We start from the raw sequence: 27922 nt of genomic DNA, 5'->3' as shown, positions 1-27922 counted from the left end.
AATTCTACTTGAATTGAAGACTGGAGGCACACCATACATTTAAAGCACATTACTTCCCCCAAAGAATCCTGGGAACTCTAGTTTGTTAAGGGTACTGGGAATCAAACCTCTGTGAGTGATAAACAACAGTTCTCGGGATTCTTTGGGGGAAACAGTGAGCTTTAAATCTATTGTGCGTATGTATGCACTTTCTGTCTCTCCAGAGGAAGGGTGGTGCCCGCAGCACTTGCTCAAAAATTTATTTGCGCCCAAGGACCTAAAAAGATTGGCGACTCCTGTAGAAATCAACCTGAAACGCCACTTAAAGGGAGAGTGCAAGTGGTTGAGCCTTCAGATGGCTGTTCCTGCCTCTGTCCCATCACCCTCTCTTAATTCTCTGAGCAACCCAGGAGGGAGAACTGGACCCAGCTGTTCTGCTTAGAGAAACCATTCGAGAAAGAGAAGGCAGCAGCTGCTCCTCACAGGAGCTTCCATTTCCTTTTCTCTCTTCCTCGCCCATTTTTTTGGGATTATGTGCAAAAAGAACTGGAGACGACCAGCAAACCCAGTCCACCCAATTGCACCATGCAGAGAATGAAAAAAAAACAAGACTGCAGAGAGAGAGAGAGAGAGAGAGAGAGAGAGAGAGAGAGAGAGAGAGAGAGAGAGAAGAAAGGTGAGCAATTGTGTAGAGGCTGTTCTGGTTCACCTTCACCTCCTCTCCTCTCCGACTCAGTAACGGATGGTTGCACAAACCCGCCCAGGATCACTTATATGTCCTTCATCTCTCAAAGGCCCTCTCTGTTCAGAAGGATCTATACTCACTGACCCATCCTTGCTCTTGGGGCAATGCAGCATGGAGGATTGGGGCCCAGCAGGACTGTCTAGGCGAGTTCTTCAACCTCTGTTCCCTATTTGTTGCGGGACCACAAGTCCCACCATCCCTGACCACTGTGAAACTGACTAGGGGTTGCTGTACACTTAGAGGAAGAGATGTCTGCAGCTGCCACCTTGACCTCTACATGGTGCCCAGAAACAGGTGGATGAGCAGACAGACAGATGCTATAGCCAGTCTCTGATCAGTCAGCAACCCAAGTTCTCTAGACCATACCTGCCTATCTGCCACTTGTGGTGGCTGCGTGGTGAGGAAGATCAGGCCAAAGAAGGGGCCTGGGGTGGGGAGAGGAAGGAGGCCCCCTGCCTCTATTGGTTACATCCCAACTTTCCTCAGAATTGCTCAAGGCAGCATAAAAGGGCTCTCTCCCTCCAGCCACTTTGTCCTCGCAAGAACCCTGCGAGGTAGGTTAGGCTGAGAGAGGCTGGCCCAATGACACACAGCAAACCTCCGTGGCTGGGGAGGGAACTGAACCCGAGTCCCACCCCCACCCTACCCCCTTCCTAGCCCAATGCCAATCTTCAAATCACACAGACATATTGCCAAGCCATTCCAGGAGCCGCTGGTGGCTATTACGGCAGCCACGAGATATTTACAGGTGAAACTCGGAATATTACAATATTGTCGAAAAGTTCATTTCTTTCAGTACTGCAACTTAAAAGGTGAAACCAATATATGAGATAGATGTATGACATGCAGAGCAAGATTTTGTCAAGCCTTTATTTGATGTAATTATTTGTCGTTAGGTGGGTCAATTATAAATGGAATGTAATTAATGAAATGTAATAGTGATGTTTATTTTTATATTATTGTAACTACAGTATTTGTTTTATTACTGTGGAATTTCCAAAAGAAAGCATTTGTAAAAATTAAAAGAAAAAAATATAATACAGTAAGTTGCATTACTGAAATAAATGCACTTTTCGACGATATTCTAATTTTCTGAGTTTCACCTGTACATGGGAGCAACTCCCATTGAAGTCAACGGGAATGGCTCCCAAATAGACAGGTGCGGGATGGCGCAGGTATGATTTGCACCATACCATACCTCACCTCACCTCACCTCACCCCACCCCACCCACTCCTTTCACTTTGTTCTCCTGCTTAAAATTGGCCCCTCCCTCCCCCCCCCGCCTCTCTTTGTTCTCCCCTCGCATGGCAATTTGCTACTACAGCGGCGGCGGCAGCACCAGCCTCCGCCATTCAGCCCCTTCTCCCAACCCCCACCCCGCTTCGCGTTTCCGTCCGGGACGGAGGCGTTTTGTCCCTAGCGGCGCCCCGTCTCCGCAGCAGCTGTTCGCACCAACATGGCGGCGGTGCTGCTTCTGCAGGAGCTCTCAATGTCAGCGGCTGCGGCGGGGAGGCACTTGGCGCGCGGGGCAGGGAGAGAAGCGGCAGCCGTTGCCTCCACCGGCGGCTTCGGGCCCAGGTATACATCTATCTATCTGCCTATCTCTATATAGCTATACTGGAAGCGGGCGCGTCAACGGGTAGATAGGGGAAGCGGGAGGGCCGTGGCCCCTCATCCTCCACTGTCCACCAGCCCAGGAATGGGATTGGGGGTGGGACGAGATAGGGTGTGTGTATATGTGTCTAGTTGTGCAGGTGTCGCAGAGAAAAGGCGTGGGTTGAGGCCACGAGCCAGGGTGTGTGCGTATATATACATATACACGTGTTTATATGCGACAGTCTTAACTGGGACGCCCCTAACCCAGCTTTGCCTCCCCCCCCCCCCCGTGGATGCCCCTGGGAGTCTACTCGTGAGGGCGAGCAGCTCTTCGCCTACCCCCAACTCTTTAAGGGTTTTTATTCTTTTATCAGGCCTCCACTATGCGCAGTTCGCTGTGCATCCAGCTGTAAACGGGGGGGGGGAGAATTCGCTCTCCTTTCAGATAGAAAACAACACCAAAGATTGTCCAAGAGGCACCTAAACAAACAGGGTTAGTGTGTTGTATGTTTTCGTTTGGAGACCTGAGCCGCGTGAAGCGTAGTGTTTGGTTGTCAGGTGCATTCACTTGGCGCAAGGTGATAATTGCAAGCAGCCGGGCATGGGGAAGAAGGCCATGAAATGTAAAAGGAAGCAGCAGGTAGGCCTGTGCCTTTTTCCGTGCGGAAAGGCAGTACTGTATATACAAGATAAGAACCTGCCATTTGCAACAGCGGTCACTGTGATGATAGTCCTTCCGGTTTCTGTTAATGTTGATTTGACTCCTGTATGGAAAATAAGCCCATCGTTTCAGAAGCCTGATTTTTTCATTCTTGTGGTGCTGGTTATTTCTTTATTAATGTTAATCTTCTGACTGAAGCTTACTTAAGATGTGCTTTTCTCAGAACTTTTCACAGTTGCAAATCATGTTTCCCTCTTCCTTTAAAAATATTGTAAACTGTACAGTACTGTTGTTTTGCTTGTGGGTGAATAGGAATTCCACTGCAGTAACTTCTGTTGTAAGTAAACTCTTCTATCTGTATGGCTTGAGAGAACATGAACATGAAGAAATTAAAAAATGTTGGAATAAATATATTCAAAGCTATCTTTGTAAGGCACCTGATCTCTTTTCAGACACACACGCACACACATATTATTTGCAGCATGGACAATGTCCTGTACTGTAGCTGCTTCTGAATGACAAATTTCATCTGTCAACAAACTCTTCGGGGACTGGGAAGCAGTGAATATTATTATAGCGTGTGAATATGTGTACATGTACACCATATTTTGACTTTTCCTTTGCATCTTAACCAGTTTCCCTAACAAATTCATTGCTGATTTAGTGGAGAAAATAAGAGGAAGAGTATATTCACTTCATACTGTTTAGGTTTGGTAGTTGCCTATGATAACTTTCTACATTTGTAGTTAATTAGAGCTAAAGAAAGTTCACTTAGTTCAGACAAATTGAACTCTACCATATGCTATCAGCAACCAGTTTGAGGGTGAAGCGGAAGGGAGTATCTACAGAGGTTTTATTGGAGCTTGTATGGAAGAAAAGTTTTACCTTTTGAGTAGTCTTTCTCTGTGTATTTTTCTCCCTCTCTTCTATGGGCTAAATTTGACCCATCTGATTGGTTATTGTGGTTTTTTAAAAGTATACTCTTACCTGTGGGAGGAATAAAATACTGTACTATTGTCCTGTGAGGGAAAATTGTCCTGATCTTTTGCAGAATCAAGCACACTCTAGTGCACTGATTTTAAGGCATGCCTTACCTTACTATAGGATTGGACTATTAAGATTTTTCTAATCATCCCTAACCTGTCTCATCCATTATAGCTTTATTATCAGTTATTGCATATTGTTGGTTGGTTGTAAATATTTGCATAGAAACACTGCTGAATAAATAGAAGATTCAGATTGAGATTCATATGCTGTTGTTTCTTAAACCAGAAAGAAGAAATGGATCTGCATTGGAGCAAAATATGAAAGAATTTTCTTTTTGGAAAAAAACCCCAAACCCCTATACATGGATTCAGTGAGACTTACCTCAAAATAAGTTTCCCAATAAACGTGTGTAATGTTGGAATGCAAGTAGTTTACATGAGTCTTCTTAGATAAAGGCCTACTTGTTTCTTGGCCTACCTCTATCCCTTTTTTAATTAACTTCACAGTTGTATGCAAATGTTTGTGTCATTGGGAATCAGGATCTGAGCAGTTAAAACATTTTTATAGTCTGATGTTAGCATAGATTAAAATGGCTACACTTCTGGACAAATGCTTTGTGGGTTGTCTTCTGTATACTAAAGCTCATTGGTAATGCATTTTTAAAAATAATTTTATATTGAATATTGGAACTTCAGTTCTTGGGTGGTCTTAAGCAATGCTTTTTTTCTGGGGGGATGCAGGGGTATGCATACCCCTAAACATTTTGTGAATCTTTGTACTTTGGTCCATTTACTGTATTTATTTTTCCTGATTTGAACTATAAAATGGTGATTTTCTTGAGTCCAAATGACAGTACCCCTAAACATTTTAAAGGAAAAAAAGCACTGGTCTTAAGTTATCCTAAAATGAGGACTTCTAGTAACAGCTTCTTTACATTGCATTCTTCTTCTTTTCAACCCATTGAGACAAACATTGATGTATTTAAGCGATCTCCTTGAACCCAAATATCCAATTAGTGCTACCTCAAGGCAGTAGATCGCCCCAAGTGGTACACAGCATCATCTGGAAAGTGTGTCCCAGTATTCCTTGCAATGTTATAAAAGGCACTTGGTTGTGTGTGCCTGCACAATGAGTTATATTGTAAAGTTTCCTAAGATGTCCATCTCTGATTTCATGATGCTTCACTGTGCCCCTAAAAATATTGCCTCAAGCAATTGCTGGGGTTGCTTATGCAGTCTAGGATTTTAACTCGCTGAAAGAATGAACCCACTTTCACATTTCTTTGAATAGTGGAAAAATCAGACACTAACAATGTCTTAAGCCACCCTTAATTAGAGCCTACTATCAAATTTTGTAGGACAATAAATCAAAAGCAGTGCTGGTTGTTAAAATTAAGATTATACCACAGTTCTAATTACAGCATGGTATACAACAAATTGAAATGCAAATATGGTTTTTGTTGTGTTCAAATAATTGGTATCAATATATGTTCAATATTCATCTTGCATTCTAGAGAGGCATGACTTTCAATTGTTTCTCTCACTTTTGACACCTATATTTTTCTGGCAGATAAACAGTCTTCTTTGAAAGATCTATTACTTAACCAGCCATTGTGTTTTTCAGGAATCTCAAGAATGTTATTCATTACAAAGCATGTATTTGATTGTCAGTGTGAGAAACTTCCATTCTATTGGTAAGGTCATTCCATATATCCAAAGAGAGCTGGCAATTTCAAGCAGTATTTGAACTTTGTTCTTCAATCAATATGATTGGTGGCAATACAGATTAACATCACATTTTTTCTAGACTAAATAAAATTCTTTTAGTTTTAAATAAAGCAGAAAAATAAGTTCAGTTTTTTACATGATTCATAACACTGCTTATTACTGTACTTTTTTAAAAAAAAATACAAGCCCTTAGTCAATTTCTGAATGAAAAAGTTGCCTCTTATTTGTTTGTGTATGTTTCAGTTCTATGATTGACAGAGATTAAATTTTCACCAACCCACTTGTAGGCATCTTTTGAAATAGTTGTACCATAATGAAACTAAGCAGTATGTAAAAGTCTTGACTAGAACTCTACAAGGTTTAAAAAAATTCATTAAAAAGCAGCCACAGAGTGCAGATTCTAGGTATTCATTAGGGAAAACTTACAAGTGTTGTTTACCTCTTATTTCTCTATTCAAAAATATTTATTTTGTCTTTTAGTACTCCTGCTAATAATGCTGGATGTCAATTGCATTTTTTGTATGGCATCACAGGACAAACTCTTTGAAGTCCCTGCTTTTGAGAGAATAATGCTCCATTCTGAAAATAAGATTATTTTGTGCACGTATATTATGCAATATTTTGAGTAGATATATATCCTTCAAAAGAACAGTGTCCTGTCCAGAGAGCAGATGAGTTGCAACAGCCCTTTGCACAGCTGATACTGCAAAACCTCAAATAAATATAGATAACTTGTTTTCTGTAGAGAACCATTTATTCAGACTCAATACATCATGACCAAATGCAGCCCCCGGTTGTGTGTACACTTGTCAACTCACTGATTATTGGTTTCATCTAGAAATGCAGTATCTGGTGCCGCAAGATATTCATAATTCATAATCTACTGTTTGTAGATTTGTAATTAGTGTGTGGATATATTTTAAATGGATGTTTAAGGGTGTAGCATGTTTGAAGTGCAGTGCTTTAAAATGCAAATTTAAGAGCAGGGAGCAAATTCACATCTGCATGTGGTAAAGCGGAATAAGCTGTGAGACGGTTTTACATAGGATAGTTACGGATGCAGTCCTGTGCATACTGTTTGGGAGTATTTCAGTTGAAGTGATTGGGAAAGAATTGCACTGTAAAAATAAAAGTACGTTGGGGAGATATATAATGGGCCAAGTGTGTCTGGTTTGTCTTCTATTGTGACAAACGTGGACTAGCCTGTGTGTGAATGATTTGTGTGAAGAGTTGCCATTGAATGTGTTAATTCTTCTTGACATTTATACCCACTTCTTCTGAAGTGACCAGAAGGAAAATGGATGGGGGACCTGCCTTACTTGCTGAAATTCCCTCTAAAGCTCCCTTTATGAAGTTGTTGTGAAATTATGCACAACGATTAAAGATGCCTCTTTTGCGTCTGCTCACACTTGCTTCTTCCTATTTATTATGCTGTTATACTTCACACAGATATACATAATTGGTTTGTTAAAGATATTTGAATAATAAGTGTGTAAGATAATAGTGTTAATGGTTTTGGTCTAAATTGTTAACTATTGCTAAGGCAGTTGATGCCACCAAGCTAGTGACCATTGAAAGATGAAAGTGATAAAATCCCCTATGGGTGATATATGGTTGTGGCTTTTTGCTTGTTCCACTCATGAAAACAGGAATTTTCTTTTCTCTCCTCCCATTGCATGCCCTCCCGATCTGCTCCTGAGAATGGGGAGACATCCTGGGGGGTAGAAGGTGGTGGCAGGGGGCATGGAAAGAGAATTCCTATTGCATTCACGAATGTGATATTTTGCCCTTATAGTTGTACTGTGCCCTACATTATTGTAAGTTTTCCTACTAAAGGCGCAAACTCCTTTGTTCAGAAGTGAGCAAACTTGTTGACGGTTAATAAGTGAACAAGGTCAGTGTTGATCGTTTTTCACAATATGACTGTTATTAATTACTAGGAGGAGATAACTCTACTTGCAGATATAAACAGCACCCCTCAAACTAGCTATTTGAAACTGTTCCTTTGACTTTGGGGGACAACTGGCAGCACAAAAATGACTTTTGGGGTGTCTTTTGTAGCATGCTTACTTCAAGCATTAGTAGAAATCTGTTACATTTTCAACAAAAGAGAGGACCTTTTTCACAGTGGCACAATGTCTTTGGAATGCCCTCCCCAAAGAAACATGCCTGCTGCCATTGTTACAAGTACTACATGAATGCTGTCCTACTTGTGCATGTGCAGACATTTGAGATACAGTATTTTTTTGCATTTTATCTCCATTCAGTTCTTTTAGTTGTTGTTTTTTAAAAGTGTCAATTGTTTTGTTGATTGTAAATTGTATTTGTGCCATGAATTAGTTTTATTCATACTTTTTGGTTTCATCCTGAGATGTCTTGTTGAAAGAAGGTTTAAGAAATAATTTAAGTAAAACAAATCAAAACTGGAGGAAGAGCAGCTGCAGCTTGGTGGCAAAGTACATGCTTTGTATGCAAAAAGTCCTAGCCTCAGTCATTGACCACTCTGGTAGGACTGTGAAGCATTGACATCTGAAACTGGGAAGCTACTAGTCAGTGTAGACACAACTAAGCTAGATGGACTAATGATTTGACTCTGTATAATTAGAATCATAGTTGGAGGAGATCACAAGGATCATCTAGTTCTAGTTACACCCCCTGCAATGTTGGAATATGCAGCTGTTCCTTACGCGGATCAAACCTGCAACCTTGGCATTCATCAGCACCACACTAATTATTTATTATTTGGTTATTTGTTTGATGTATATACTGTCCCTCATCCAAAGATCCCAGAGTGGTGTACAACATTTAGAACACATTAAGTAGCTTCCTATATCATGATGTTCCGTACAGTGGTACCTCTACTTACGAATTTAATGCGTTCCGAACGCACATTCATAAGTTGAAAAAAATTGTAAGTCTAATCCCATAGGAATGCATTGGGAGAAAAAAATCGTAAATTGAAGCAACCCTATCTAAAAATTCGTAAGTAGAAAAAATCCTATCTAAACCGCATCCAAGATGGCGGACGGAGCTCCATTCATAAATAGAAACATTCGTAAGTAGAGTCATTCGTAAGTAGAGGTACCACTATAACTAAATTCAGTGTTGCTGTTTTTGGCAGCTTATTTTTACTTTCTGTATGTTAATAAACTTTCTATAAGGCTTACCTTCCATAACTATGCCACTAACACATTTTAAAGTTTGAAGATGTTGTGCCTGTCTTGTTATCTTGAAGGTGCCCCCCACCCCCCACCCCCCGTAACTAATTTATAAAATTCAGAAGGAGTTTGGAAAAGTAAAATATCATAGCCTTTCCTGAACACAGAGGTGGGTTGTGGAACGTTAGCTGTTTCATTCCTCGCAGTTCTGGAATTAAACCCTTTGACTTTTGTACTACTTTGTGATAATAAAAGCACACTTGTTATTTACTGCGGCTTTTGGTACAATCTGAATATATTTGTGTGGGGAGACATTTGACATTTCAGAAAACACTGGCAGGGCAGAACTTAGGTCACCTGTGGTTTTTGCAAATTTGTAATCCTTCCTCCCCCAGTCGTCTCCCTGTTCCCACCAGCCGCCCACAAATACAGAATTCCAGTACAGTACTAGTCAGGAGCTAAGGAGATGCTGCATGGGCATAATTACTGTTCTGTTAGATTTTGTATTCCTTCTTAAGCTGAGGAGTTGTTGTTTTGCTGCAGCAGTTATTGGAACCAGCATAATTGTCTACCTTGTCTGGCCTAGGCAGCAGTTCCTTGGCTTGTTATCAGTGGGTGACTCTTTCTGCAATTTTGTTATCAAATTACTCATTTTCTTAAGCAATTGCATGTATAAATAGCAATCTGATTGACCTATTTTGGCATCCGATGCTACAGAAGCATGCAGAAATGCACTTTTTTCACTTGGAGTTTGATAGCACCATTGGTTGTGATCAACATTGGGGGGCTTCAGTTGCATTTATCTATTTGTAACGCTCATATGAAATGCCTAGTAGTTGTTCATTTCCTAAATCGTGTTTTTATTACCTAAAGGGTCATGAGTTCAATTTCAAAAGACTGGTGAACTTTCTGTAGTAATTGGCTTTGATACATGATACCAAGTAGCTGCCTGACCTTTGGCTAGTAATGTTAAAATTAGTTTTATTTTGGTTTTTATTCATGCACCAAATGAGTGGCATCTGTGTTTCCAAGCCAATGTTGTTGCAGGAGACTGATATAGTGAAATCACCTGTCCATGTCTGGACATAAGGTCAGGTACCTTTTTTCTCCAAGTTAAGTTCCTCTATGTGTACTATCTATCATTTTGAACATTTTCATTTCAGGTCTATGTTTCAAATCCTGTTTATCTACAATATCTTTAGTTTAGGGTACAAGCAAAACTATTTTTAGATATTTATAAATATAACATAGTAAAGGTCACTTGCCCTGTTTCCTGTGGTGAATAAAATTGTCTCTAGACAGGAAAAGTTATGCAACATAGAAAAGAGCTCAATTTTCCTATCTCTTTCCCTGTCAATATGTCACAAAGAAATATTTCATTGGACTTCCCAGGCATGTAGTGGCTTGCCTGCACATATTTAACTGTGGAAAATTAATCCAGTTAATTCTAGGAAAATTAGCAGGATTTAAAAACTGCCAGATAAGTAGTAAATGTGTACTGTATATTGTTATTGGGGTGGTGGTTTTTGTTGTTGTTCTTTTTATGAGATGTATTATGTGTTTAATGGTGGAAACGGCCCCTTGGTGTTAGGATCAAACAAACAAACAAAAGCTATAGAGAAACTGACTGGTGTTCTTTGATTGAAATAAATTCCATACATTGTACGATGCACCCCTGCCCTCTCTGAATGTAACTTCTTTGGATGTAAATCGCACTGGATATTTCCAGGTCTTGAAGGTTTTGATTCAGCTGATAGCTATATTTATTTATGGAGAAACACACAGCATAATGTATTTAGCATCGATCTTGATTTCCTGGGTCTTGACAGCAGTCAGTCAACTCCTGTGGTCCTGATCAGCTGCACCTAGAGGTGAACACCATCAATCACCTACAAAAACACTACGGTCCAGGGACCACCAACCATCATCACTTCTGTCTTGTTTTTATTCAGAGTGTAAATCCATAAACTATGACTTTCCCTCACTTGTTTAAAGTGGAAACTGCATCTCCTCAATTTGAAGAGCAGTAGTTCTGAGGGTACCCCACACAGCGTTTGAAGGCTGAGCACCAGTCGCATTTTGCAATTGGCAGTCGGACTTTTGCAACTGGATGGAGATGTCCAGGGGCCACCCTTGGCACCTAGCACCCCCATCTGCCTGGCTGCAGTCATCTGGTCTGCTGGGCACAGCAGCAGCAAAAGACACGCCTTTTTGCTAACACGCTGCTGGATGAATCAGATGTTTTGCAGGGTAGATCAGTAGCAAAAGACATGTCTGACCCCCCCCCCCCCGATTCGCCTGGCAGCATTTATTTATTTATTTAGCTAGCTAGCTAGTTGTGGGGTTGCCTGGTCTGGTAGCAGAGCAGCAATAAAGGTGCCTAGACATTGTGTCCTAAGTCCCAGGAGCCACATGGCTCCTGGCATTCCTATCCCATTTTCTAACGCTGATAACATCTGTACAAGGCTGTTAATATTATTGGCAAAGAATGGAACTTGAAGGCATGCTGAAGATTGACTGTGCTTGCCTTTTGAGAATATTTGATCAAAAATGTAATAGAGCCACATCTAGCTTGCACAGATGGGCTGCATTCTCCCTGAAGCAGCAGGTGCATAGCATGCGGGTAGTTCTGATCCTCACTTGTCACTCTCATTAGATTTACAGATGGCCACAGTGGCAGGAAGTGCCTTTTGGTAGCTTCGGCTAGTTTGTCAGTTATCTGGCCTATTCTGGAGACGACGGTCCTGGTGTCAGTAACTCTTCCTGCGGTAGAGTATGACTAACTTGTGCCCCCCCCCCCGGAGGTTGAACTTGCAACTCCCGTCAGGCCCAGCAACATTTGGAGGGCCACAGATTAGCGGTCACCTCTGCCATGGTTACTTTCAGATAGTGCTGTATTGCTGCAATGTAGGGATGCTTTTAAAAAACAGTTCTATAAGATTCAGTGAGTGCAAAAACGGTTCTGCCTACGGTAATTATTGTCTGTGTTTCAGCAGTTGGAGCACGTATCTAAACTGATTTTGTTTCCAAGCTTGATTTAAAGAGCTGGTTTGGGCCTTTAAAGCCCTAAACAGCTTAAGAGCAGGCTATTTCAGAAAATGTCTGCCCTCACACCTATCTGCCTGATCCTTAAGGTTGACAGTGTGGCCCTGCTTTCTGCCTTGTTCTTGTGTGAGATATGATAGCACCATGTAATAAGATGCCATTGCCCCATTTTTCTTGTGATTTTTAGGTATGTCCAAACTTTTTAGAAGAGAATGTACCACTTGCCTGAAATTCTGGCTTTATCTTGTTTGCTTCACATTGGGAGCCATTCAGATACACAGCATTTTCTTTAGCTTTCTGTAGTTCACAAGGCAGCATGTGAGACATTCTTAGCTATTTTCTTCTAATAAATGGAACTTTGTGAGTAGCCTTAAAGTTCATTTTCAGTCGGAAACAACTGGGATAGTCTCTGCTTCGGTAGCTTGTTTCGCTTTGTTAAAATATCGCACATCTGGGTAAGCCTGATTTCTAGTCATTATTAAGAATGATATGTTATAACCAAGATAAAATACTAGTTAAGTTTGCATGCTTGAAAATGCTCTCAATTAATCACTAAAGTTTAAAGTATGAGCTACTAGAAAGCTAATATTGAGGAAGTAAACTATTTTTTGCTTTCTGTTTGAAGGTTAGCGTCTTGTGGGAGTGGGATATATTGTCTTTCAGACTTGTTCAAGTTACAGTCAGACCAAATAGCTGACTTTCAAAAATTGTGATGCTTGTGTAGTGGTGGAATCTATGCCAGCAAGGCAGCTATGGCACCTCATAAACTCGAAATATAATTTGCATTTGGAAGTCTGCTTGCTTTGTGAATTATGTAACTGCTTCAGAGACAGTTCAAAACTTAAAAGAAGTCTGGTTTTTAAATTCTGTCTGTAGTAAACTTGCTGATCTGATGTTTCCCAAAGAGGAGTGGGATGGAAGTGAAATAGATGGACATTTATAATGCCCTATCTTGGTTTTCAAGGTAAACAATAAAGCATAATGAACTGTACAGGTATCTTGATTACAAAGCGGCATATAAATGACTACAGTAAATTAATAAAAACAATAGACTAATAAAAATGATGAAGTCTCAAGCTTCATCTTTTTTTTTAAAAAAAAGTGTGTGCTTGGAATCTTTCATCAACTTCATGCTTTTTTACTTTGCTTCCAGTTATTTAATGAATATTGATAACTACAGTTGAAGACAATGGGTTGGATCCAAAGAACCTTGAGAAGGAAAAGAGCTGCCACCGCTTTCCTCACATGCTTGAGCAAGAATTCGCATAGCGATATGAGAGGTTAATTCTGTAGCAGATCTGTTTCCTTCTGCCTACACAAGAGGCTACCGTGTTTCTCATATTATAAGACATGTCTTATATTTATTTTTTCCTCAAAAAAACACACTATGGCTTATTTTCGAGGGATGTCTTAATTTTTTCCTCCTCCTCCTGCCGCGGCCGGCATTGCTGCTGCGCCTATCACTATGTCTTATTTTCGGGGTATGGCTTATATTCCTTGAATGCTTAAAAATCCTGCTATGGCTTATTTTATGGGTATGTCTTAAAATATGAGAAACAGGGTATACATTACAACCTCTTTGAATGTAGTTGGATTTTCACTGGAGTAAATATGTGGATTATATGGAGAAAAATTGTAGATCTTTAAAAACACTTGCAGGATTGAAATAAATCCTACGAATTGACCAAACAGTCAAAAAGGAACTGCAAAAATGTAGTAAACAAGAAACCCGCATGAAGGGAGGGGGGGAAGTCGTAGCTCGGCAGAGCAAAATGTTAGATGAAAATTTATAATGTTGTGTATAAAAGAATGTTTTTTTTATTATTTTAATTGGATAAATTGGAAATTGAATAAAAATTTATTAAAAAAAAAATGAATGTAGTTGGATTTTCTTGCACAGTGTTCCCAGTGCAAAGTGTCAGTCCTTTTGTCCAGTGCAGGGACAACTTTTGGATCCAGCCCAGTGTTTGGCCTAATGTACCAACTGAACCATAGAAATGGCTTGAATCATTTTGCTGGGACAGATCTTTAGAAGTCAGTTACAGTGGCTATTTGTAGATAAATGTGTACATCAGAGAAATGCTGAACATTTCTAGGCATTAATTCAGAGTCTGTGTCTTAACTAGTCTCAGGAGTGTTCTTTCATTCATGATCCTGCCTTGAAACTTCCACTACAGTTTGAATTGTTTGGAAAGGGACTAATGAGTTTAAGTCCTCTGATGCTTCATTGAGGTTCAGAGTTCCAGAGGAGTCGCAGTAGCTTTGCATTATTTTTTTCTGTTTGTTCGTGACAAACCAGCTACTGTACTTGCATAGAGTAGTACAGTCCTTGCCACTGGCAGTCTCTGTGTGACAGAGAGCCTGTAGGCTGACATAAAGTGCAGCCTGTTGTGAACTGCTAAGTGAGAGTCTGCCAAAAACTCAGTAGACAGAACTAATTGGGGGGTGGCGGGAGGTGGGTGGATTTTTGAGCCCTCATTTCTCTCCAATTTTTTTACAAGATGGATATTGTTAAAGTAACTTGTTTATGTAAGATTTGTCTGCCTCTATTTTCTCATTGCATGAATCATTTTTTAACTTAAAGTCTTGCACTGCAGGTCACTGAACACTTCCACATGGCGGCTGGCACAGGACCAAGCTCAAGACACGCAACTCATCACAGTTGATGAAAAATTGGTAAGGACTTTCTGCTGCATATGCTGCCTTGAGGGGTTGTTTCTGTGCAACAGGTATTCAGTCCTCCATAGTGTACTGGAAAAAGAGTGTAACCGCCGAGTAAAAGGCCTTTCTTGACTAAATAGGTACCTTGGTAAGTCATAAAAGTCATAGAATAGAATAGAATAGAATAGAATAGAATAGAAGAGTTGGAAGGGACCCTAAGGGTCATCTAGTCCAACCTCCTGCAATGCAGGAATATGTCTTCAGGAAAATGTGTACTGAGATATGCAAGAGTTTAAAATACGAAATTATGCATCTTGACTACATTCATGTTGACTAAATTGTGGTTAGGAATCAGTAAAAAACATTTTTAATGTGACATATTGGAATCTGCCCACTTCCCTGTTATACATGAATGATTTACAAACACTTCTTAAAATTAACTTGTTGGGTTGTCTCATTTTATCGCAATACAGTTTAAAGAAGCCATGTAAATTAATTGTAAGCTGTGTTCATACACCCTGTTGTAAATATGCATGAAGGATTGCAATTAAAAACAACTGTGTGGCATTCTTTTGCTAATCATTACCAGATCATAATTTTGGCAGCCTTTAAGTTCTAACATATTGCAGCGTGTGGTCCATTACTAGTACAGTGATGCAACCTGATATTTATGCTTACATTATACGGTGGCCTAACTTTTGTTGTAAAGCATCCAAGACTCCTGGTGGGAATGTCATAGTTAAAAGAATAATCTTCATTGACAATTGTATCATGTTTGATTTTTGGAGATGGAAAATGGTAATAGAACCCCCAAGAATCCATAAGTTGTAGTGTGCTTACCTTTGAACATTGCGAGAACGTACCTCCTAGAAAGAAAATGGCAGTGGCTGAACAAGTCCTTGGGGAAACTTGCAGTGCTGCCTTAATTAAACAGGGTAGTTATTGAAGGATGTAGCAAGTGCAGAGCTGCATTCTGGGGGGGATTCCCAGCTCACCTATGCATCCAGGAGCATTTCAGTGTATCAGGGTGGGGATCAATTGTGCTCCTCCTTTTCAATAATGCCATTACAATTAATATTAAATGAAATGAAACTTTCCGATTGACTTCTTCACTGACATTAGGAATATGAAGAACAATTCTTGGTGCAGGTTTTGTTGAAATGCTTGGTCATTGTGTGGGAGCACACTTAAAGTCAACTGCACATATAGCAAAATACCTGTGTGAGTTAAGTTCATCTTGTAGGTAAAATGCACTCTGTGTTAACCCTAGATTCAGATTCTGCATATTTTTACAGGTATTTTTTGTTAAATGAATAACCCCCCCCCAAAAAAAGAATACTTGTTATCAATCAATCATTGTAAAGCTGATGGTGGGAAATTCTCCAAGCTTCTTAGGATTACATATGTCTGTTCTAATTTACCCCTTGTCCTCCCTAGCCTATTTGAACTAGTCACTTACAAGGATCATCTGAAGTACTACTAGACTAGTCTTCACTGAATTTAGAAACGTGGACCCTGAATGAATGAATGAATTAACTAACTATAAGGTCATTACAAAACGTTCAGTTTGTGCTTCTGTGGCAGACTGAACTTTTGATGTTTGATGATGAAAAATAAATTAATGCAATCCAGCATGAATCCAGCAATGAGCCACAAATTTGCATCGTGTCCATTTAATGTGATAAAATTTAATAACCCAAACTCTGATTACTCATATATACTTTGAGACTGACTGTGTAACTTCCTTAACTTCAATCAGAATTATTGAAATTTGAATGGACAACCCTGCAAATTTCTTCCTCTCTTGCCACTAGTCTTCTAGCTCAATGGAGCACCTTTAATATTCTTTCACACAACCCCAACCTCTCAGCGGTGCAAGATTCTAGGAGTTTCAGGCACTCACCCAGGGTCCCTGTTTCCTTTTGGAAATGAGGCATGGTAGAGACTCTGGTCTCACAGGGGCCCTGGGTGAGTGTCTGGAACTCCTAGAATCTTGCACCGCTAAGAGGTTGGGGTTGTGTGAAAGAATATTAAAGTTATGAAATGATACATGGTTTATTTACGAATATATATACAAGCTGAGCCCCTGTGTTGGAGGGGCTCCCAGCATTGCACTCCAAGAGGGTCTGGTCTCCCCCATAGCTGCAGCCTTAGATTCAAACAGAAATAAAAGATACTCTGAAATGTGGGTCTGACCCTCTCTCCAGCTTGCTGCATTTTACCATCTGCAACATCACTGCAAAAACTCCATTCTAAAATCTCCACTCCACTCTTCAGAAACTCTTCTTTTCGTCTTCTACCTGACTCAGAGCTGGAGGAGGGGCCTCTCACATCTGTCCTCTTTTAATGGTCCAGCTCCCAAGGCGATTACTTCATCAGGAAGCCAGCCTGGCTTGTAGTTTAACATTTGCTGGGTCCAGGGGTTAAGCACCCACAAACTCTGGCACCCACCAACTTATAACTATATATCCATCCATCCATCCATCCATCCATCCATACATACATACATACATACATACATACATACATACATAGAGACAGACACACAGTTCATAATACTGGTTAATCATGAGCTTTTCTGGCAAAGGGGCTGCCCTTATTTCCTCACCTTTTATTGCTGAAATGGGATACTATAGAATAATTTGACTGCATCATGTTTCAGTGGAGTTGACTTTTAAATGTGTTTCTTAAATTTGAATGCCCTTACGGTGACATTGATAAATTCTGCAAAAGAAATAGGCAAAATATTGTAGTGATTCCTAGACTGGGAGACAGAATGTGGACAATTGCAGAAGATAATTTATGTGGGTGATACGTACTCAGCTTAAATGAGACGCGAAGAAGTCCTCGATATAGCAGAAAAAATACTTTTGAAAAGATTCCTCACTTAGCCTTGCCACAGATGTTTATCCTACATCTAAACAGTCAGATCTAAAGCATGGGTCCTTCCGTAGCATCCTGAGTTTGTGGCCTAACAGGTGAACCATCCATGGGTTGAATTCCAAAGGTCTGGAGTTTATCCTGAGGAGCTGATATCCATGGCTTGCCAGCTGATCTTGGCTGACATTATAAAATGCAGGGTGAGAGGTGGCCCCTCTAGGCTTTGTCTATGTTGGGAAATTGCCCTGTTGCTGACGTGAGATGTCAGCAGTGGTCTCCCTTAGTGGAACTTAAAATGATTTAACTTCTACCATATGAAACAAAATTGGTTCCAGTACTATTATAGAAATCCTGTTTCTCCTTTTATAAAGTTGTGTGTGTCACATATAGTTCTCTTAAACTTCAGTAATCTCTGTGGTGTTTCTGCATGAACCCTCATGCCTGTTAGTCCACTCACACTCTGATTTGTTGAGTTGTAAGTATTGCTCTTCCAGATCACTTTGCAGCTCAAAAAACAGAAAATATAAAAGTAGCTGTCCTAATTTGTCTATATGCTGTAGCAAGAAATGCTTAATCCAGTACATAAGTACCACAATACTATTGTTAATTATTAATAATAAAAGTATTAGTGGCAAGTTGTTGCTGGCAGGGTTGGCATAATAATAATAATAATAATAATAATAATAATAATAATAATAATAATACTGCAATTCTGTGGGATTTCTGGTCAAAATGAGTCAACTTCCTAAAGATTTCCAGGTTGGTATAAGATGCCATTTGTCCCCATTCCAGTTGGGCTTTGTATATTGGAAAGAATAGGAGAAACCTATCCTAAAATAGCAGGCTTCATTCAGGACAAAGGAGTAGCAGGAACCTTCCCACTCTCCCTCCTTTCCCATAGAGTTGAAGGGACCAATGTTAATCGTAATGAACTGTGGGGAGATGTAAGTGGGGTAGAATTTAAAGGATGTTTAGAGATATCACTTTTAATGTCCTCACTGTGGTTTGGAGCCATACTTCTCACGTTGAGAGTCTGGCTGCTCCTAAGAGAGGTACACTGGGGGTAATGTAAAGTAGACTCATCCCTATCCCAAAAGACATGGACTGGAGTAGAAAGTATTGTTTCATTCTCTCCAAGTCAGGGGTCATGTGCCCACCCACTTCAAGTGGTAGTAGTGAGGGACCAGCAATGCAACCCTTTATTTTCCATGGTCTGTTTTGTTTCTGCAGGGAACCTGAAAGCATCTCTCTGATCCCTGTCTGCTCCTTTGATCTGCTTGACCTCAGACTGGAGATAACTGAATGCTGCCAGCTGAGCTGTTTGTCTTTACTTTGTGCTGGTTACGCTTGGAGGCCTAAATAATTCTTTTGAGTTAGGGGTGGCTCTCTGTGACACAGTTTTAAGACCTCTTGTAGATAATGCTATGGATACTTCAGTATCTGTTCTGAAGCTTAGTGATACTGAAAATTGTGGTCATTGTTGTAAGGTTGACTTGTGGATTTCTTGACCAGTTCTTGAACTGATAACACAATAGTCCCAGTGCAATCTTATGTGTGTCTACTCAGAAGAAAGTCTCATTTAGTTCCATAGAACATGCTCCAAGCAAGTGTGTATTTGTGCACGTAAGTGAATTAGAAGAGTAAGTACGGTATTCACTGTGGATACCTGTAGCCAGACTTTTACCACATGCCCATCAATCTAGGGGCATGCTGCAACCCCCAGACTGCTAGCCAGGATATCAGTATTGTTTTTCAAGAACTCTGTATGATTATGACTTGGTAGGACATCACCCGATAACAGAAGAACTCAGTAAAATTAGAAAATACAGGTTGGTGTTTTGAGGGAGCTGGAGATCTGCTTAGCTGAAGATTTGAAGCATTCAAAAGGAACACAGTTTGAAGTATACATTTCATTTCGAAATTCCCTTTAACATTGACTTCCTAGCTGTCACTTCAGAATTGCTGCTAATATAAGGCATTTTACAATATATTGCATTCAGTTAAAACATTTGTTACTGCCAAATGTCCAATACCTCAAGCAGTATGTTTAACAGTCTGGTGTACTAATGGCCTAAAATTGATTCTTACATTTAACTCGGTACTTCTGTCTTTCAAGAGTGTATTTCATTCCTATTATAGGATTTACTGTGGATTGAGGACAAATGAAAACTGGCATAGAGAAAGATGGTCCATCTTGGATTGGGCAAGTAGGCTAATGGCCTGATCTGGTATGTTTGTTAGTAATGAGCAGATTAATGAATTGCAGTTAGGAATAAAATATAACAAGAGCTACCTGAAAATGGAGACTACAAGAGCAAAGGGGAACATTCCCACAGAGTTCCTAAAAAATGTTTTTAAGACTGGTAAGAAAGATGAATGTTTAGTTGACAGACAAAATAGCACAGTATGGTTCTTAAGCTGAAACAGGACTTTTAGTGCTAGACAGATTTACATATTCCCTGGTATGTTAGGAATGCCTTAAGATTTATCTTATTTTAGTAAATGCATGTCTTACCTTTCCACCTGGGGACACCCTTGGCAACTAACAATATAAAATACAAAAAAATACACTCAAGTAAAACTTTTAAAAAATATTTACAAATGGATAGTTGAATAGCAGATAAGTACCAAAACACACCAGCCAGTTAAGTTTTTTTTAAAAAAAAATTCTGCCAAAAGAGGCAGAAGAGGGCAAAACATGGATCTCCCTTGGTAGAGGGTTCCACAACTTGGTGCAGCTCCAGAGCAGTCTCTTTCAGACTTACCCCACAAATGTGCCTCCAATAAAGAAACCTCCTCTACTGATCTTTCAAGTGTTCTGACCACAAATGATTTAAGCCTTTGAAAGTAATAGTTAGCACTTTGAATTGAGTCTGGAAATGAATCAGTAACCATCTGGAACCACAAAGGATGTTAGGTTTCCCTGTAAATGACACTGATAGCTTAGATTAAGTTTCGTCATAGGGAATGTGTTGTGATTATGTAAATCTCCCTGGGGATCTTATTGAGTGATAGTATAGAAATATCCATAATGATTTTTTGATATATATTTTTTCAAATAAGCTCCCAAAATGTTAGTAACCCTCCTGTGTATATGTCCCTGAGAAAGAGAGATTGGGTCTGCCAAACTATTCACCAGGAAGAATAGTTAACCTGGGCAAGTAGCCTTGTGAGAAACTACAGGGCTGAGTTGTTGGGACAAGAAGTATTGGCTTACTCTTTAAAAAATACTATTCAATGACATCTTTTCGTTCATGCAAGGACTTCCACTTCAGTGGAACTTCTCCTTCCACAGCATCCCTCACCCCCGATCTGTTTGGGGTTTTAGATTGTGCGGGTGGAGAAGGAGGGGGAGCTTGCAGGCAGAAGTCCTTGGGCGAACAGAATGACTTCGTTGGACATGACTCTTTGCTAGGAATGTCTTGGATAAATCAAAGGTCTTGGTTTTATAATGAGCTGCCATTATGAGCTTGGAATAAATTAAAAAGAACTGAGCTGAAAGGCATCCCTTGTAATCTTTTATAGACATAACATGTCCTTTAACATACTTTGGATGCAATGTGGTTTAACTCTTGCTTGTCCTCCGTCGTGAGATGTATGAAAAGGACTGGGTTCATGGTTCATATTCAGCAGATGAAGTAGGCTGGAGGAAAAAATCCATGTTTAAAAGGCAGGGCGCTAAACATATTTCAGGCTGTTGTATTTGCATTTTTGTTATTGGAGATACCTTCCCTAATCTAAACATAACCTTGTCTTTGCTGGCTCATGAAAACCTAAATCCTAAACAAGTATCAGTAGGCTTCTGGCACAATCAAGCGATTTTGCCGCAATTACTGAAATAGCCTCTCAAATGAATTGCTCAGTGCTTCCTAACCATGCTGAAAACTCCATTTGTGGGAACAATGTGCCAGCATTTGTACAAGCATCCTAGAGGCAGCCAATTCCTCTGTACAGAGATTATCCAGTGTGGCTTCCCCACAGGACAGGCTCAGGCCTTATCTGCAGCTTATTCTGTGCTCCAAGACTTGTGGTTTGCCCCATTTAGCTGCTGAAGACTAGTTTCACTCTCTCGTCTCCATCCAAATACATTCTTACAGCTAGTTCCAGTTCAAAGCATAGTTGAAGGACAGCTGTATCTTGGACGCAGGCATTGGAAGGATTATAACTGCCATGTGACCAAAGCTTTCTGTTTAAACTGAAGGTTAATGTCATTGACAGGAGGAAACTTTTCTTCTTTGACCTTAATATAGGAACTGGTTTGTTTTTAATACTCACAAAAATTTGTTGACGAGAAATCTGGAAAAATTGCAGTGTTGCTTAAGATAGCTGTCAAATATCATGAATTCTTGGCACCATTCTTACTGATAGGATAGCATTCTTTCTTTCCTGACCAGTTGACAGAATCATTATATGAAGACTCGCATTTACTCTGGCAAATTTTATTTCAAGTGTCTTATGACCACATGAGGCCCGGTTATCTGAGCAGCACTCCGACTCTGAAGCTCAGTGCTTTTGAGTATTCCCCACTAGAATTTAATTATTCCTCGGCATCTACCAATCAGTCCTAACTTTTTGCTGGAATGGACTCTCTTAATAGGTTGCAGTATCACATTGTCAACATACAACCATAGATGCTGCCTTATACATTGAGTCAGTCCACTGATCTATCTAGCTCAGTATTGTCTCTATCAGTTGTTGTTGTTGTTGTTGTTGTTGTTGTTGTTTAGTCGTTTAGTCGTGTCCGACTCTTCATGGCCCCATGGACCAGAGCACGCCAGGCACTCCTGTCTTCCACTGCCTCCCGCAGTTTGGTCAGACTTATGTTCGTAGCTTCGAGACACTGTCCAACCATCTCGTCCTCTGTCATCCCCTTCTCCTTGTGCCCTCCATCTTTCCCAACATCAGGGTCTTTTCCAGGGAGTCTTCTCTTCTCCTGAGATGGCCAAAGTATTGGAGCCTCAGCTTCACGATCTGTCCTTCCAGTGAGCACTCAGGGCTGATTTCCTTCAGAATGGATAGGTTTGATCTTCTTGCAGTCCATGGGACTCTCAAGAGTCTCCTCCAGCACCATAATTCAAAAGCATCAATTCTTTGGCGATCAGCCTTCTTTATGGTCCAGCTCTCACTTCCATACATCAATACTGGGAAAACCATAGCTTTAACTATATAAACCTTTGTCGGCAAGGTGATATCTCTTCTCTATCAGTGGGACCCACCTTTAATCCAAGCGTCCATTTCGGGAACGCTTTTCTAGTTTTAAAATCATGTATTTGTGTTGCAATTGTACTGCTGTTGCAACCCACTTTAGATAAGGCTTCAGCCTGATAGTGGGCCCTTATCCACCAGTTCTGGACCAATGATCTACATTGACTGACAGCAACTTTCCATAGTTTCAGATAGGATCTTTCCCAGCAAATACAAGGTATTTAATCTGGGATTTTCTACATGTACAACATGTGTTGTGCAACCGAGATATAATTCCTAGGTAGCTATGGTTAGCAGAGCCCACCCCCCACAAATCCTCATCCATTCTTCATGTGTGTGTTTTTTTAACCTACCCCAATGAAATTGCAGTTTTTATTATATGGAGGCTTTCTTTCTTTATTTGCTGGTTGCTTGATATGCTGCGTCCTATTAGTACTGTACACTGTTCCTTGGACTAAAGGACATAACCATTCTTTTTGTTTACGACAACATTAATGCTTTCTATTTCAAACATTTGATTTCTCCTCCCACCCATCTTTTCCAAGGGTAATTAAGGAACCTCAGAAGCAAATCCAAGACATGCCTAAATAACTTGGCATGGGGCTCCAATGCCATACTTCTTAGTACATTGCGGTCCTTACTACTTGAAATTCTTATAAGAGCTATAAAACTATGCTTAATTAATTATATAGTTCTTGATTTTAAACATGTTCATGCACATTAATTTGGAGAAGAAAAGTAACTTACATGAAACTGTTTTACTTGTAATATGTGTAAAAATTAAAGTGCATTTTTACATTTTTAAAGTCTCTAGAAAGTTTCATTTACAGTCATACATCGGTTTGCGATCGCAATCCGTTCCATGGAGCCGGTCGCTCCCCGAATCGGTCGCTCCCCAATGCATGCTTCTGCATGTGCACGAAACGCCGATAGAGCGCTTCTGTGCATCTGAGCACCGCGGAACCCGGATTTAAACACTTCCGGGTCCGCAGTGGTTGGAAACCGAAGCGGTCACAAACGGAGGCGGTTGCAAACCGAGGTTTGACTGTATGTGAAAGGTGGAATTCTACAGGAAAGGGCAGTCTTTCTTGTCATACTTATTTCAGCTGTCTAAAGCTTAAGCTATAAGTACAGAGTGCACAGAATATGTTAAAATCCCAATCTAGTCCTTTTTTGTGTCTTGTGTTACACCTTGCCTCAAATTCTGGTTGCTCTTTCTCTGCTTATCATTACTGGTTTAATTTGATGAATTTCAAGTAGCCCTGATGTTTAGGCACATGAGATTTGTAGCTGTAATTGCATTGCTGGAAAAGTTAGTATATCTGGAGTCTGCAGTTTTTTTGGGTGGGGGGATGTTGGCTTTAAACTACATCTCCCTGGAGGTTGGTGAGGCTTTCTCTTTTGAAGTTCTTTGAACACAATTTGTTGATTGAATTAGATTTTTAAGAGGGGGAGAGAGAGAGTTGCATCCTTGAAAAGTGAAGGAAGAGAAAGTTGTTAAGACAAAAGTAGCTGCACAACTATTTATCTGAATGTTCATTTCTAGTGAAAGGTGATACCACTGGTCAGCATTTGGTACTGGCACTGTAAACTGGTGACAAGCTTCAGTTTTAGATATAGAGAAACTTTTAGCAGTACCCTGTTTCTCATATTTTAAGACATACCCATAAAATAAGCCATAGCAGGATTTTTAAGCATTCAAGGAATATAAGCCATATCCCGAAAATAAGACATAGTGATAGGCGCAGCAGCAATGGCGGCCGCGGCAGGAGGAGGAGGAAAAAAATAAGACATCCCTTGAAAATAAGCCATAGTGTGTTTTTTTGAGGAAAAAATAAATATAAGACATGTCTTATAATATGAGAAACACGGTATTTACTAGGCAAAATAACTCTGGTTTTAAAAGCAGAGAGAACTAGAGCATCATCTGTTTGAATTGTACCCTATTGCCACAGAACCCATGTTAGCTGTGGAGTCTTGTTTTGTGTATATGGTGGCATTGTTATGAAAAGAAATTCCAGATTAATTAGATGGGAGACAAGCTTCAGACATAAAGACAATGGAAATGTACAATTAATTTATGGTCTGTTTTGACTGTTCACATTTAACGTTTAGTGCAATTTATTTAACTTTATTTCAGTCCTTCTTTTCCAGAATGCTTAACTTTCAGTTTCTTTTGCATTCTTCCATCACTAATTGTGCTCATGATTATCACTTTGAAGTCTGCCATGTTGAAAGTGATAATCAAAGCCACAATTAGTGGTGGCAGATTCAACTCCGCAAGTAGTGTATGTGAAGCAAGGGAGTAGAAAATAGAAGCCATTTGTAAATGGGCAGACCTCTGCGAACACTGAGGTGCCTTGTCTTCTATTCCAGAGAGCTTACTAATTGATTATCGGCTGTCATGTAGCAACCTTGGTGGTGAAGGTACATTTTAAAATAACATTTGATTGATTGAAAGTGCAGTAATATGCCACATGATTTTTCTGTTCTAGAATCCTTGCAAATGTGCCTGGGGCTACTACAGGCAAGCCATTACCCTTAAACTTTTTGAGACGATGTGCATTTCTGTAATAGAACCATATAGCTTGCAGTCCCCCCCACCCCAAATGAATGCTCCAACGCAGCCCTTTAAAAATAAATGAATAGGATTTTGAGAACAGAGGTTACGGTGGCACAGTACATGCATATTTATATTTAGATAAGCATATTCAATTTTTAAAAGATTGATAATTCATTGCAATTCATTGCCTGCCAATTAATTCCCTCTTTAATTGGAATAGTGTATCTCAATTCAGCCCCCAGTGCTTGCTGCCACTTGCTTTTCTAAGTAATTACTGTTTGATTAAGCATGTGGTAGTGTTAGCAAGCTCAGCTGGCTGGCTAGTGATACAGAGCTTTCTGTAAAATGTCTGCAGGCAACAAGTTCTCCGCCAGTCGACAGACTGTAGCAGTGGCAGATCTAGCAACGAAATCAATATATTTATCCTTGTTTGTAAAAGGGTTTTATAGTCTTCCAAAAGAGACTTTACATGAGAGATACTCATTTCCCATGATGGCATTGGATCATCATTTGCTAGCTTTTCAAGTATTTTTGTGGGTCAGCAGCAGCTCGTTTTGAATTACTAACCTGACAAAATACATTTTTGTGATGGTAGCTACATTTAGCTTTCAGATTAAGGGACTGGTGGGTCTGGCTTTCATTTCTTCAGTTTCTTTTCACTTTGGTACATGGTTGTGCTATCTCTGCTAGGTTGCAGGAGCGTCTGAGATTGGGGGTTATACAATTTTTCTAACATCTCAAGTGTCTGTTTTGTCTGCTCAGAGGGCATTCTTGTGCAGAAATTTCAACGCTTTAGTCTGGAGCACTGGGTCAAAGGATATGTCTCTTTGGAAGGCAGATGGGGGAGACCTTTTTATTCATGAAGTAGCATTTCACTTTACATCAAAGAATAGTAGGTTTTCAGACCTCATTATGATGGCAGTTCAGTGCAGCCCTTTAAGAAGACATGCAACATATTCAATCTGTTCTAGATGCTTTGGGAGACACTTGTCATAATAACTTTGCAAGGTTTCAAATTTGCTATCCATAACCACTCCAATCGAGAATTAGTTTAATGCTCGCAGAAGATTTCTCTGCATTCATTCCCTGTGGTATCAGGAACTACACATGTAAATTCCAGAACTTAATTTCTGAAATCAGAACCATATGAAGAGTGCAAAATACTGTAGGTTTCTTGGGGTGGTTGGGCAGGAGAAGGCATACTACAAGAATCCAGCCCCTTCCCTTGTTTTGAGGAGGCGACAATGAGAAGAGCTTCTCGTACCTTCCATACAAATGGCCGAGATTGTCATTGTCTATAGTAAATGTCCCCTTAGCACTCTTTTTAAAGAAAAGCCTTTTGTTTTACAACAATTAATTCCAGAAATAACACAGAATTCTAATTATTGGGGCCTCTTAATAAGAGTAATTCCATAACAACGCCCTGTGGTGGCAGAATTCCCTATCCTTGGTGAACGCCCCTCCAATATTGTATTGAGGTTTTCTATAAAAGATTCTTCAGTTTCCCTGCAGAGGTTTTTTTTTTATTAATTAGCTTCCTACAGTTAGAGTTTCCTCTGAACTAATCTAGTGTCCCATTGTAACCAGCTGCAAACTAAATGTGCTCATTGAGGCTTCCCTCTAATATGATATATTTCAATTTTTTTGAAATTATGAATTTCACATATTTGGATTCAAATAAACTGGATCCTGCCTGGTTTATTTGAATCCACCTTAAAATATGGGTTCAAACATACAACCAGAAAGATAACAAAGTGCTGCAGCTTCTTACGGAGGGCCGGGGGCAGTGGCTTCCTGTGATATTTCAGGTCAGCCTTTCCCAACCTCAGATACCGTTGGACTACAATTCCCAACATTCCTAACCATTGGGCTGTACTGGCTGAGGCTGATGGGAGTTGTAGTCCAACATCATCTAAGGACCCAAGATTGGGAAAGGCTGCTTTAGGTCATATGTGATCATCTTCAGCTGGTCTATAGTATTACCTCTTTAATGTGCCCCCACAGGTCTGTAATATGTCAGGGGTGTTGCATAGGAAGCAAATAAATACATCCCTCTTGCCTTTCAGTGGGGCTGATTAGCCTACAAAGCAGTTGATACGGCCAGGCTGAGTTCAGCATTAGGAGGAGTGTCATGAGGGGCAGTGCAACCAGACACATTCCTTCCCCCCCACTGCTAGAGATCTGTGTGGCAGGAAGAAGGATGTTGAGGTCCGCCAGTGCAAGGGGAAAATCTGTGTGGGTTTTGTTCAATACATTTTTTAAAAAATTCAGATTTGCTTCCCTAAGAGAGTTGAAATCTTGCCACAATTTGGAAGGACCTCCTTAATTTGGATTGGCTTTTGTTGAATTTGGAAAGTTATTTATTGTTTATTTTCGTTACTATATTAAACAAGAGAGAGAGAGAAAACCTCAAAGTTGTTTGCATAAACAAAACAAAAGATGGCTTCTACAACAAAGAGGTTCCCGTTTCTGGTTTGTAATCCACCCTAAGAAACGGGGCAAGGGAAAATTTAAAATAAATGTTAACAAATGCATTGGATATTTACAGTTGCTTAGAGGAGAAATGGGAGGGAGGGGGAAGCACCAGAGTACTTCTGGTATATAATAAATGTGTGTTAGGGAAACAGGCTTCTAGAAGTAGTGTTTAATGGGGACTTGAAAGTTCTAGGCATTAATTAACAAAATACAGTGAAAGTTTAAACTGTTAATAGCCG

At 40.0% G+C, this 27922-nt stretch overlaps 1 protein-coding gene across 1 annotated transcript in view; it reads left to right on the top strand.

The window, feature by feature from the left end:
* Window positions 1-2145: 2145 nt before the first annotated feature.
* The window catches only part of NDUFS4 (NADH:ubiquinone oxidoreductase subunit S4), a 46506-nt gene continuing 20729 nt past the window's right edge, over window positions 2146-27922 (top strand). The window contains exons 1-2 of the mRNA XM_035100496.2: window positions 2146-2303; window positions 14497-14575. Of these exons, the coding sequence (XP_034956387.1) occupies window positions 2182-2303; window positions 14497-14575 (201 nt within the window). The 5' untranslated portion in view covers window positions 2146-2181. The remainder of the gene's footprint in view (window positions 2304-14496; window positions 14576-27922) is intronic.

The sequence above is a fragment of the Zootoca vivipara genome, chromosome 11, assembly GCF_963506605.1.
Source record: "Zootoca vivipara chromosome 11, rZooViv1.1, whole genome shotgun sequence".
NCBI lineage: Eukaryota > Metazoa > Chordata > Lepidosauria > Squamata > Lacertidae > Zootoca > Zootoca vivipara.
Note: the sequence above shows the minus strand (reverse complement) of the source record. Positions and strands in the feature narration are given on the sequence as shown.